Consider the following 13911-nt stretch of genomic DNA (forward strand, 5'->3'; position numbering starts at 1 on the left):
CAAGGGTGAGTCTCCATGACTTGTGTGTGTGCACGTGAGCCATGGGTGTCTCTGGCCTGTGTATGTGTGCCTGCTCCCCCTCTGGCTCCCCTCGTGTTCCCCCTGGGCAGCTGTGAGCTTGCCTTCAGAAGTCCACTGCATCTCCAGCAGCTCCCCAGGGCATCCCAGCAGCCGCAGCCTGTTTGATTCTCTTCATCTATAAATCATGGCTTGCTGAGGACATGAGGAGGAGTTGGGAGTTGGGGCAAAGTCCTGGCAAGGGATGCGGTCAGCTCTGCAGTTCATATCTGAAGCCTTGCCTGGCTTCCAGCTGTTGCCCCGACCCCCGCCACACCACCGCCCCCACCCCCACCCCCATGGCTCAGCTCTCCCCATTCCTTGTCATAGGTGTTCACTGAGGTTTGCTCTTGTTAAGCCCTGGGCCAGGTCCTGGGGAGGGGGTCAGGAGTACACAGGATTGAGTGAGACATGACCCCTGACCTCTGCTATCCTGTGGGGAAAACTAAATGTGTTTTTAGTATTTCATTCACCACTCACTGAGGGCCAACTTCGTGTCCCAGATGTCTCTAATGCAGGGCTCAATGTGGTGATATTATGATAATAGCTAGCATTTATTGCCTACTTATTCTGTGTCAGGCACTGTGCTAAATGCATTGTATGTGTTAATTCCTTTAAACCTCACAATAGTCCTGTGAGGCCTGTACTATTCTATCCCCTGTTTGTAGACGGGGAAACCAAGGCACACAGAGAATCAGAATTTGAGCCTAACAATCTGGTCCCAGAGCCCTGGCCCTTAATCACTGCACGCTAAAAGACGGGTACACGCACAGAATGATGGGAGCTCAGAGGCAGGAGTAATTCCCACTGGGCAGATTATGGAAGGCTTCCTGGAGGAGGTGCTTCTCATCTGGGTCTAGAAAAATCAGGACTTTTCAGGCAAAGATGGGTATGGGAGAAGACCAGAACTGATCCTGGGGTGTGTGTGTGTGTGGGTGTAAAAGAGAGAGGCTCTCAAACCCTCCCATCTCTTCTCTCCCATGTTGCTTGGGTGACAAGGGAGGTAACATATGCAAACACTGGGCATTCAACAAATATTTACTGAGTACCTTGCATGCATTGGCCTGTCACAGAGGTTATAGGAAAAAGCAAAACAGAAACATCCCCTTCCTTTATAATCTGGTACACAGTAGGCACTTAATAAATGGTAGCCTCTATTATTATATTTATCCCTAGAGGCTTGGAATTCCTCCTCATGCATTCTTTCAACAAACATTTATCAAGCACCTACTATATGCCCAGCTGTCCTTGGTGCTGGGAAGACAATGGTGAACACGAGGTCCAGCCCCCTTCTTGTGGAGCTGATGTTCTAGAAGGGAAGACTGTGTCTGGACATCTTATCCACCTTCAGAGGGGACCACTTCCTCGAGCACACAGGTCTTATTTACCCTGAGAGCTCCCGGTGGGATGACATGGTCAGGACCATGGTCTCTGCCCACAGCACCTGGTGAAGCCCACAGCACTCCACCAGATGGTCATCAATCCTGGGCTCTGACACGTTGACATGGTGGCCACAGTCCCGGGCAGAGGGGCAGGGATGTGCCTGAGTTCACGTCTCGCATCCTGACACCCCTGGGGCTGGACCCCGAGGGCCTGGCTCTCCTTCCTGGCTCACCCTGCCTCCCAGGTCTCCTGAAGACATCTGTCTGCCCTTGTCTGTGTCTCACCCCTGGGACCCAGATGTCTCCTCTGCCCAAGGGTAGGTCGTGGAACTCAGCCCTATCAAAGGCTGACTAGGGCTGCATTATTTTGTTTCCCCCAATGTTAATATGCTGACGCTAAGGGGACTTGAAACCATGTATGTCATCGGAGGAAGGGCCAGGGCGGCTTTGCCTGGAGAAGACCGGAAGGGGACATGAGAGCTGTCGGCGGGGATTTGGAGGCCTGTCATGTGGCAGAGGGAGCCGGCTTGTTCCCAGCAGCTCCGCAGGGCAGGCTTAGGACTGCGGGGGGAAGATCGAGGGAGACAGGCACAGCAGCCCTAGCTACCAGTGCCTGTTCATGGAGGGTCTGCCTCCCGCAGAAGCAGCTTCCTATCCCTGGCAGGGCTGCCCAGGGGGTTTGTTCATTGATGGGACCTGACTTCCGAGGTCTCTTGCAGCCAGAGACACAGTGACCCCACGCTCTGGGAATGGTTTCACTCTGGCTGGCAGGCAAAAATATGCCTGCCCCCCTTGTTGGCAATATCGCATGTTGGCCGAGGGCGTTGTGCCACTTGATTATGGTATCAATGCAGTTTCTCATTGGCAAGCATTTTGTTTTACCCTAGATTCAAGGACTGTTCAAGGGTTGCTTGGTGGAGGGTGGGGTGGGCAGGGAATCTTTGGGAGAGAGGTCAGCTGTGTGGAAGATGATAGCATCCGCACATGCTGCAGGGGGTCCTAGGGTCACTGATCTGGGAGGATTCAACTTTCCTTAGTAATATTTCCCTTTCTTCACATGGGACATTCCATGGACATGAAACAGGGAAATCAGGTTCTTTTGGTTGCAAACGGCTTGCGGGGACACAGCCCTATCTACTCAGCATCCATCTTTGTCTGTGGCCCTTGAGAAATTCCTGGGAACCCTAGGTGTTCCAAAGAACACACTTGGAAAACCACTGATCACCCTCCTCTGTAGTGGGTGTGATGTCTGGGCAAAGAGTGTAGGCTCGAAGTCAGACGGTCTGGGTTTGAGCCTTCGCTCCATTACCTACTAGGTGAATGACCTTGGACAAGGTACTTGACCCCCTTTGTGCCTCAGTTTCCACGTCTGTAAGATGGGGACAATCTTAATGCTCCCCTCAGCTGTCGTGCAGACAAAGTTGTCACTGCATGTAGAACACCTTGAACATCTGTTCGTCGTCAGAGCAAGGACAGGTCAACTCTTCCACCCAGGAGGGCACTGGCATCTAAGGCTGAGTGCCTTGCAACCAGTGCCACACATCTCGTTAGTGGCCAGAATAGGGCCTCAGCCTCCTTCTCCCAGACTCCAAGTTTGGTGCTCACTCTGCATGCCTGCAGAACGCTGATTGCTTAAGACAGGTATTTTCTGGATCTCTGGGGTCCGTTCAGAGGGGCCACTGGCTTCTGGGATTGACAGGCTCTGTCCTCAGGGGCTCTTCAACTTACAGCACAGGTCAAGGAGCAGTTTTGATAAGGACCTTGTTTGACAACGAGAAAAGGGAGCTCCAGGGAGGTGACCCCGTGGAGAATTGCCCCATGGCCAAGAGATGTGGGGCAGGGTGAGTGCGGAAAGGGCACCAGAGCAGAGGAATCACCTGGGGTGTAATTGCCAACCACAGCTCCCAGCTCACGAGCTTGCTGACTCCCTCTCTGATCCTACCCTCCCTGCTCAAAAACCTTCCATGGCTCCCACAGCCCACAAACACAAGGAGCCCCTCAGCGAGAAAGACAAAGCCCGTCTCCATCAGGCCCTATTCTCATTCCCAACCCAGCCTCCACCACTTCCCTCCCCATCCCCTAGTCCAGATCTTCCAACAACACGCCTGACCGTTCTTCCCTCTCATGCCTTCGCTCTTGCTGTCCCCTCTGCCCAGACTGTGCTACCTTCACATCCTGTCCCTCTCCCAGATCACACCAAATACCGCCTCCTCGGGGAAGCCTTGCCAGATAGCTCCCTGGTCCAGCAATCATTTCTCTGTCTGTACTCCTGGAGCTCTCTGGACACCTGAGAGAGAACTGACACTGCCAACCCTAATAATAATCCATATCTGCTCAGTCGCTTCAGCCGTGTTCAACTCTTTGCAACTCCATGGACTATACCCCACCTCTGTCCATCGGATTCTCCAGGCAAGAATACTGGAGTGGGTTGCCATGCCCTTCTCCAGGGGATGTTCCTGACCCAGGGATCAACCTGCAGCTCCTGCATCACAGGTGGATTATTTACTGTTGAGCCACCAGGGGAGCCCCAATCTGTATCTTCTGCTACTGCTACTGCTAAGTCACTTCAGTCGTGTCCAACTCTGTACGACCCCATAGATGGCAGCTCACCAGTCTCCTCTGTCCATGGGATTTTCCACAACAACTCCATGAGTGGGTGTCATTATTATCTTCACTTTATTTTTTTTAATGTGGTGGTGGGGGATTAATTATTTTATTTTATTCTTTTGACCATGTTGCTTGGCATGCAGGATCTTAGTTCCCCGACCAGGAATCAAATCTGTGCCCCTGTGGTGGAAGCTCAGAGTCTTAACCACTGGACCATGAGGGATATCCCCTATCTTCACTTTGTGGAGAAAATGCAGACACTGAGCGGTTAAGACACTTGTTCAAGGCCACACAGCTATTAAGAGGCAAAGACTGTACTCACACCTGAGTCTGTTCTTGGGTCTCCTGGAGTCTTGAGCTTCAGCCTGGGTATCTATCTGCCATTCCCTGGTTCTAGGACACGAGCCGTCCTAACAACAATTAGCTGAATTCTGACCTGTCCCCTGGGCCTCAGGGTCAGCTCTTAATAGACAGTGGTTGAAGAAAGCTCAGCCCAAGAAGGGAATTTATTTAAAAGTGAGTTCAGCAAAGGAATGTCTGCTCTCCCAGCCCACACAGCACCCCACCCCCAGGCTCTCTCCGTGGGGGCAGGGGCAATTCCCATGGAGACAGCTGGAAAGAGCGCTGGCCCCATTCCCAGAAGCTGTGTCTGCACATCTCTTGACCACAGGCCTGAGTCTGGGGGCCTATGGTATTATTGTCCCTCCGCACCCCCTGGAGCCTGAAGGTTCAAGATGGAAGCCTCCCATCTGGCCTGAGAACCATGACACAAGTGGCCGCTCCAGCCTCAGCAGAGCTGTGCTCCTCTGCTGGAGGGAAGGAAGGGCAGGACCACTTCCCAGGTGTCTGCAGGCTGTCCAGGCCAGAGCCCCTGGGTGCTATGGACTCTGAGGTTGACAGTGAGCTGGGTGCAGTGGCTTTCTAGGGGCTGAGGCTGGGACTCAGGACAGGAGGAAGCGTAGATGGCCTGCCAGGTGGACACGGAAGGGCCCCGCAAGACTGGCCTTTCCCCACAGCTTGCAGACTCCAGACTTTGAGGTGGGAGGGGTAGAGCCCAAGCAGGATTCTGAGGAGACCAGACAACGGGACTGGCTGCCCAGAGCGCTGGAGTCGTGGTGGGAGGCAGCCCGAGGGCCCTGAGCGCTGGGGCTGGCTGCTGGGCACTCCTCCATGAGGCCCCACAGCAAAGCAACAGGGACTGGGCGCCCAGAAGCTAAAACCGCAGGAACCGGGAGCAGACAGATATCGTCGACTCTTAATTACCACCATCGCTGAAACCAAAAAGCCCACGCAGGCTCCTCTGTAAATAAACAGCGTCTCCTTGACTTGAAGATCCATCCGGGCACGCACATATTTACAGAGCACGTGTGATCTGTGCCGGTCTCTGTCGACTCACTCCCCCACACAATAATCTCTGGTCAAGTTTCTCCTTCCTTACATTTAGGTTTGAGCTCGTGTTCACAACCACCTGTGAGGAGGGAGGGAGGAGGGTTAATCCACATTTACAGGGGGAGAAAGCCCAGCAGTTAGGTGACTAAAGCCGCATATCTAGCAAGCAGTGGGATTTGCACAGAAACCTGGGCTTTGGCTCCCAGGGCAAGTCCATCAAGGTTCCCACCCTGGAAGCTTAGGGCCCCTGGGCTGTTAGGACGGAAGCTGCGGGGCACACCCTTCCCCATCCACCCCTGCCAGGAGCACGCAGGGGCACTGTGAGCAACCAAGGTGAGGCTGAGCTGGAGGGGAGGGGGGTGCGGGGAAGGACGGGAGGCGAGCTCAGGGACTAGGGCAGGGGAGGACAGGGCGTGCAGAGGTCAGTTGGGTGGACTTCCAGCCCAAGAAAAGCTGAGCTAAAGGGGATGAGGACTGCTCAGGGGGTTCCAGATTCCCTCTTTGATTACACATGTGGCCAGCACTTGGGGAGGGTCTGTGAGGGCCCATAGGGCACATGGCCTCAGAGGGGCTGTGGGAACTAACCCTTTTGGCAAATGAGGCTGGAGTTGTGGCTCAGAGTATGTGTATGGATTGTGGGGGTGGAAGCATTCTTGGCAGAAGCTCTTTAAGAGGTACTTGAAAGCCCATTGGGGGCTTCCCTGGTGGCTCAGACAGTAAAGAATCCACCTGCAATGCCAGAGACCTGGGTTCCATCCCTGGGTTGGGAAGATCCCCGGGAGGAGGGCATGGCAATCCACTCCAGTATTCTTGCCTGGAGAATCCTATGGACAGAGAAGCCTGGCAGGCTACAGTCTATGGAGTCACAAGGAGTCAGACACGACAGAGCAACTAAGCACAGCACAGCACAGAAAGCCCAGTGAGGTCTGGGTAGGCCAGGGGCACACTTGACCTCTTCCTTAGGGGGCGTGAAGTTTGGGGGACCATGCAGTCCATGCAGTGAGGGACTGGGAGAGACCTACCAGAGGCTCCCATTTTACAGATAAGGAAAGGGAGGTGCAGAGGGAGGAAGAGACCGCCCAAGGTGAGCCCAAAAGGCAGAGCTGAGTGTAGAACGTGGGGCGCACAGCTCCCAGTGTGGGTTGGGCGGTTGTTCTGGCGGGGGCTCTGGGCTGCGGGAGAATGGCTGGCCTTGACCAGTGAGGGTCTGACCTGTGCATGTCCTCTCCAGGGGCGCCCACCCGCGATGTCCTGCTGGTCTCTGCCATCATCACCGTCAGCCTTAGCGTCACTGTCGTCCTCTGCGGCCTCTGCCACTGGTGTCAGCGCAAACTGGTGAGGCTCTTAAGGGCTCCCGGGGGGACGCGGCCTGGCCCTGCACCCCGCCCTCCTCGACGACAGGCTCGTGAACGCTCTCAAGGGCGCGCGCCCACGACCCACCTGCCCACAGAGCCAGGCACACGTGGAAATTCACACCGGGCGCTCTGTGTTTGCTGGGGCTTGGTCCCATACGTCTGTGTGCACACCCAGAGCCACACACCTAGGCACACACTGGTGGGGGCATTCGCACGCTCGTGACTACGCGCACACACGCCCCACTTCCCGCAGAAAGGACTGCAGGCACACACGCGCAGACTGAGAATGGAGACCCCCCTCCCACCCAGCGCCGCGCGCCCCCTCCCCTCCGCCCGCGCGTTCCCGCCACCACCCAGGGCTGGGCGTGGCCGAGCCAGGCCTCCTGTCCAATGAGGAGGCTCCGCCCGCCCCGCCCCCTCCCCCTGCACCCTCCCATTCATCCTGGTTCTCGGGGGTTTGTACAGGCACAAACGGCTTCTTTTCATTTTTAACGAGGGCTGGGAAATTAACGAGCAGGATTAGGCCATCAATAAGTAACGAGACCGTCAGGAGGGACATTCATCACCGGAGGGCGCCGGGATGGGGAGTCGGCTTGAATCACCCTCCTGTACCCCCGCAGCTCCCCAAGGGTGGCTGCCCTTGAGGCCGCCGCCCCATTCCCCCTTCTGCTGCCCCAGTTTGGAAGTGCTGCGGGGTCTTTGAGGATTGCAGGGGGCACCCCCGGAGGTGGGCCCAGAGGTGTCCCAGGTGTGGGGCGTTTCTGAGGCTTCGGTGAAGAAGGGTCACTAGCAGACACCTTCCATGCCCCAGATCGAGGATGGTGGGAGTGAGGTCAGGGTGCCACATTTTTCTCCCTGCCCAATCACAGAGGGGCGAGGGGAGGGGAGGGCTGTGGCCATGGGTACCGTGTAGGTGGGAGCTCCATGCCTCAGTCCTAATGAGGAGAAGGGGCAGATACCCCTGGGGCCAGACCCAAGAGGCCACCATGCTCCCTTCAGGACTGTGTGCCTGCAGTCCTTTCTGCGGGAAGTGCGGCATGTGTGCGCGTAGTCACGAGCATGCGAATGCCCGTGAGACCCCTGTCTGTCCACCAGTGTGTGCCTAGGTGTGTGGCTCTGGGTGTGCACACAGACATATGGGACCAAGCCCCAGCAAACATAGAGCGCCCGGTGTGAATTTCCACTGAAAGGCAAGCCTGGGGGTTGGGGGTGTTCTTCATCCCAGGATGTGCAGTTTCAGGCAGCCTGTTCCCTGGGGAGGATCCACGGAAAAGGCCAACCCGGCCCCACGCGCGAGAGCGTGCGAGTATGTGTGTGTGACTTGGGCCCACTCCTTGTGTGCAGGTGCCAGGCTGGCTGCCCTGCATTGTTCCTGGATTTCCTGTCTCTGTGTCTGTCTCAGAATTTCAGGGGAGGTGGAGGAGGGGGCTTGGCCACGTGCCTGTGTGTGCCAGTGTCCTCGGAGGCCTGGGAGGGGGTGAGCCTGCACTGCAGCCCTGTGCGTCTTGTTGCAGGGCCCTTAGGCTGCCCATCTGTCTGTATGTGAAGGCAGGGGACTGTCGTACGAACAGGCACTGCTGCTGACCTTGAGTGGGGGCTGTTTTGTACTGGGGGTGTCAGTTTTGAGGACATTAGTGTTGTGTGCGTGTGTGTGTGTGTGTTCTGCCCTGCACGGTGGGATGTGGATCATCTCATCACATCCCCATGTAAGTGCTGCAGTGTGTGTGTATGTGTGTGTGCATGCGTGCGTGTGTCTGTGTGTGCATGCGTATCTCTGTGTTTGTTGAGGGCCTCACCACTCACCTGGGGACAGGAGTTCAGAGATGACAGCTTTTGTAGCAGGTGGGGGGCTGTCACTGCAGGAAGTGCCTTGGGAAGCTGAGAGCTGCAGAACCTTTCCTGGCCCAGCCCCTCCTCCCAGCCTCCAGCCAGGAGCTTCCTCCGGGGTCCAGACCAGACCGGCACGTGTCCCTCTTTGACTTAATCCTCTGAGCTGCTGCTAGAACATTACTTTGGCCAGGACCCCCCAGTCCTGCCACCCCTTCCCCGCTGCCCCTCCACCTGGGTCTCAGAAGCCAGGGAGCTTTTTGTCCAGATTGTCTCCGGAAGGGGCTTTCAAATGCACCCCCCAACAGTTGCTGGGCTCTCCTTGCCTGCCTGTCCCCTCAGCAGCAGTGACGTGATACTTGACAGCCCAGATCCCATTTCCAAACATTAATAACTTCCTTAATCTCCAGCTGGCTTTTTCCGGATCAGCCTGGCCAACCCCCTCCCTGCTAAGCAGGCTGGGGGGATCAGGCTCCTTTAGAGCCACCTAATTCTCCAGTGGGGAGGCTTCTTAAATGGCGTTAGTGGTAAAGAATCCACCTGCCAATGCAGCAGACACCAAGAGACCCAGGTTTGATCCCTGGGTCGGGAAGATGCCCTGGAGAAGGAAATGGCAACCCACTCTAGTATTCTTGCCTGGGAAATCCCATGGATAGAGGAGCCTGGCGAGCAGGAGTCCATGGGATCGCAAGAATGGGCCACAACTGAGCACTTGTCAGCAGCAGTGTCTCCAGGACCCCAGCTGGGGTTCCTCTCTTTGCCCCATTTACTTCCCCCTGACCCCTAAAGCAAGTCCTGCCTTGGTTCCTATCCCCCATATGCCCCAGCTCCTCTGCAAAAGGATCGTTGCAGCTGAAGGGGAAGCTTCCCTGAGCTGTGGCAAGAAGAGGGGCAGGCAGAAGCTTCCAGAACACTCTGGGTGAGCCAAGTGCCTGGGCTTGGGGCAGGGGCCACGGACCAGTCTTGGAAGAGGGTGCTGGCCAGAGCACGTTCCCTGAAGACCAAGAAGAAAAAGGAGAAGGGATGAGGGGTAAGGTAGGGACTGCCAGCAGATGCTCCCTGCCCCAGGCTGCCTGAACAGCTGGAAAACCACGGGGCCAGGGCTCCAGACTGAGGGTCCTGCCCATGAAGGGCCCTGGGCCACCACAGAGGTGCTCCAGGCTCCCCACCTTCCCAGGTGGAACTAGGAATTGTTTGGGGCTTGAACTTCTGGGTGATGATGGGAAGGACCAGAGCTAAGCTGAGAGAGGGCAGCTTTTGTGGACCCAAGGCATCCAGCAGCTCTGGTGGTGTTTTTTTTTTTTTTTTTTCACTCTTTGGGTTCTGGCTCAGAACATCAGCCTGAGGCAGGGATGCCAGAGTGGGTGGGGCACCACACCAAATACCAGAGCCCATACAGTCCCTGCCATTGGGGGCTACATTCCCAGGGGTGGGAGCTGAAGTAGGGAAAGAGAAATATTAAAGCCGTGATAAGAACCTTGAAGGGTGAGGGACGAGGGCTCATCCAGGGATGCCACACCATTTCAGAAAGGAGGGAGGCTAGAGAGGGCAAGGGACGTGAGCGGGGTGACAGGGGGAGTGTGGGGCACTGCTGGGACAGGACTCTGGTGCCTCCGAGGCACAGGGGTGCTGGGGGGTGGCATGAGGGCCTTCCCCCCACTCCCCACTCCTCTTCCTGCAAGCTCCACTGTTGTTGTCCCTAAACAGGCAGCTCCAGTCCCAGGAAGGGGCTGCAGCTGGCAGGAGCGTCGGGGAACACGGCTGTGCGGCTTTTATTTTGCTTTAGGGAGAATGGAATAATTGACTGTTGTGGCTATGGTCTTGGCACACATGACGGGATGTTGGGGAAATGTATGCCTGTTTGTGTGTGTGTGTGTGTGTGTGTGCACGTGCGTGTGTGCATGTGTATGTGTGTGTGTGTCCCCGTCCCTACTCTGCTGGGCAGGGGCAGGCCAGTGCCCAGTGGGTGACAGCCCCAGCCCCTGCACTCCCCCTTCCCCGCCCAGGCCCATGGCCCCTGGGTGCGCGTGAGGACGCTCGGTGGCCGCCAGGAATGTTAATGGTGCCAGGCTCTGCAGGAGCTAAATTTAGAAACCCAAACCGAGAAGGTGAATGGTGCTCACCTTCCCAGCAGCAGGCCCAGTCACCGCTGTAGCCGTGGCCCTTGCTCCAGCCAGGGGACCTGGCGTGCCTACCCCATGCCCATCATTCTGCCCGGCCTGTCCCTCCACGCATGCTAGTTGAGGACCTCTAGGGGGCTGAGCCTGGCTGCCCCCAGCCCCAGAGTTCATGGGCAGCCCTGCTTCCTTCCTATAGTGGTGGGTTCTCAAGCCCTGCCCTGCCTCACAGGCCCAGAGCAGAAGTGCCTCAAGGAGCCCCCAGACAGTAAGGGACATGGCCCCGGCAGGACTAGGCACAGGCCTTCTCCCCGCCCCCGCTGCTCACGTCACTGGCCACTGCCAACCTTGCCCTGCAGGATGCCACCCCCACCATCTGGGGGCAGTGACGTGGCCCGTGTGACGTGGCCAGGCGCCTGAGAGCCGTCTGTCCATGGCAGAGGGAGATATGTTTCTGGGAGCCGAGCCAGAGCCCCAGGAGACAGGCAGGCGGGAGGGGCCTTGTCCCCAGGGGTCAGGGATGTGGTGCAGGTCAACGGGGCAGGGCATGGAGCCTAGGAACTGCCAACCGGGGAGCAGGGATGGGTGGGGGCCGGCACTCCTGGCTGGTGGCACCCTCAGGCATTGGCCCTGGCCCTTGCCGCTGAGGCTGGGCTCCCATCCACTCCCCTCCCCGCTGGGACCTTGCTCTGGGGAGGCAGGGAGAGTCCAGGCCCTGTCTCCCAGGACTGACCCCGGTGCTGTCTCCACAGGGCAAACGCTACAAGAACTCCTTGGAGACGGTGGGCACGCCAGACTCAGGGCGTGGGCGCAGTGAGAAGAAGGCCATCAAGTAGGTGCCAGGCTTCGAGTCTGGGGAGGGGCACGCAGGCAGTCCAGGTGGGAGGAGCCCCCGGGTGTGGTCATAGTTTCTCCTTTACACCTGGGTGCTGTGCTCTCTCCACCCGCATGCCCATATACGCCCTCCCAGCACCTCAGAGTGACTCCAGGGCCCCACCTACTCTGCCCGTGCCTCCCAGAACCCTCTCAAGGCTCCAGGGCCCCCAGCCCTATCTCTGACTGCCTTCATTCCCCCCATGGTCTGCCTCCTCCCTCAACCCGGGTCCTGGGTGCTCCATCAACCTGCACATCACACACGTGGTCCGCCAGCCCTGCCTGGCTCCCCTGCACCTCCAAGCTCCTCCCCCAGCTGGGGAGCCCCTTTCTGGGGGTGCGGTGGAGGGGGCTCAGACCCCACCCATGTTCTGAGGGTCACCTGGAAGGAGAACAGACAAGAACCCTGGGCACCCCGACAGAACCCAGTGCTGGGTGGCTCTTGGAAGCAGAGCGTTGGGGGAGGTCTCCCTGGTCACACCTGGTCCCCACTGCAAGTCTTGCTGCCCTGACTCCACCGGTTTCCCCATTTGGCTCTGTGATCCCTCTTCAAGTGGGCAGGTCTGCCTTGCCCTGCAGACCACTCTTGAGAGTCACTGGGAGACACTGGGATAAGCTCCCAACCCCGCCACTGGGGACTCTAGGAACTGGGTGAGGGGAGAGGCCTCTTCCTAGAGGGCTTTCTGCCCTGTGGCCCAATGGATCGTCCCCTTCCTCTCTGCCTAGCCCCGGCCTTTGCTAAGAGGCGGCTGGGCACCCTTCCATCTTAGCCTACCAGGGCCGAGCCTGCCAGCCAAGGGCTCTGCCTGGAAGCGGGGCCTTCCCCAGCCCCCCACGCCCGACTCCAGGCCCCACTGCTCCTGCCCACGCCTCCCCTCCTGCCCTTCCGCTGGTCTGTCTTCCTCTCTTCCTCCTACCCTCCTTCGCTCCCCCTCTGCCCTGCTCCTGAGGGCTCCTTCCCTGCCCTTCCTCGGGCCGCCCCCCTCTTTTTTCATCTCTTGCTCTGACCCTGTTTGGGGCCTTCACAGAAGCTGTGGGTGTGTGTCTGTGGGGGAGCGGGTAAGTGGAGGGGTGGGCCAGGCCGAGGTTGGGGGTGGGGAGGAGGCTCGGGAGGAGGCTGCCGGGAGCCTTTGAAGCTGGGTTTGGTTGCACATTCTCCAGTCTTCAAAGCTGAGAGCTGGCAGGTCTCAGGGGCTGTTGCAAGAGCCCAGGCCCCAGGCTTTCAGAAGGAGGGGAGGGACCACGTGGGGGAGCAGGGGCCAACCCAGCTCCTGCGCAGCCTCTGGGCCCGACTCCAGTAGCCTCTGTAGCCACGGTCTGGGCCAGGGGGCCTGTCTCTGCCAGGTGACCATCACCTTCCTGGATAAGGGTGTGTGTGTCCCAGACAGTCCTAGAAAGGGCTGTGAGAGGAGATGGGATTCCAATAGCAGGGAGAGTGGGCAGCAGGCTCTGTCTGCTGGGACAGAGTCCACAGGTATCAGACCCTCAACCCCAGGCGAAGGAAGCCACCTTTCATGGCTGCATGCCCCCAGGTCCCTAGCCTTTGGCTTTTGCCTGGGCCCAAGCCAGCGGGCTTCCCTGGTGGCTCCGACGGTAAAGAATCTGCCTGCAATGTGGGAGATCTGGGTTCGATCCCTGGGTTGGGAAGATCCCCTGGAGCAGGGAGTAGCAACCCATTCCAGTGTTCTTGCCTGGAGATTTCCGTGGACAGAGGAATCTGGCAGGCTACATGGGGTCACAAAGAGTCGGACAGGACTGAGCAACTAACACACACACACACACACACACACAGCCAGTGGGGCAGCAGGAAGCAGGGTTTACCTGCTGCACAATTGCCCCATGGGCTTGGGACCTCCTCCCAAAGGATCATGTTATCAAGGATTCTGAGAAGCTGCATCCTTTAATAGCTGTTTTTCAAACTGTTAATAGTGTTTCTCAAACTGTGTTCCTCAGAGCACTCGTGCCCCTGTAAAAGATTGATAGTGATCCCATGGATCCAGGGGTCCGTGACCAACTAAGTTTGGGAAACACTGATATGCATGGGTACGTTAAAGGCTCTGAGAAGCCCCTGCAGTAAAGAAATCAGTGTTTTGTAAACTTCTTTAATGAAAGAGCCTCTTTTCTGGTACTACCACACGCAACCCTAGGGACCGTGGGCTCCTTGGAACACAGCGGAGGAGGCCAGCCTGGCAGTGATGACCCTGGGTGGGATGGGCCTCAATTTTGGAGATCTGGAGGGGACAGAGGAAAAAAGCCTTCCAGCTGCTCCATTGCTCTGTTACGCTAGGGCAGGGGACCAGAGCG

The 13911-nt window shown here is 57.7% G+C and overlaps 1 protein-coding gene across 8 annotated transcripts in view; it reads left to right on the forward strand.

Moving 5' to 3' along the window:
* The window catches only part of SYT7 (synaptotagmin 7), a 63801-nt gene that overhangs the window by 19232 nt on the left and 30658 nt on the right, over window positions 1-13911 (forward strand). For all 8 annotated transcript variants that reach the window (XM_070359039.1, XM_070359040.1, XM_070359042.1 and 5 more), the window contains exons 2-3: window positions 6667-6770; window positions 11487-11566. In XM_070359039.1, the coding sequence (XP_070215140.1) occupies window positions 6667-6770; window positions 11487-11566 (184 nt within the window). The remainder of the gene's footprint in view (window positions 1-6666; window positions 6771-11486; window positions 11567-13911) is intronic.

Source organism: Bos mutus, chromosome 22 (assembly GCF_027580195.1).
Source record: "Bos mutus isolate GX-2022 chromosome 22, NWIPB_WYAK_1.1, whole genome shotgun sequence".
Classification (NCBI taxonomy): domain Eukaryota; kingdom Metazoa; phylum Chordata; class Mammalia; order Artiodactyla; family Bovidae; genus Bos; species Bos mutus.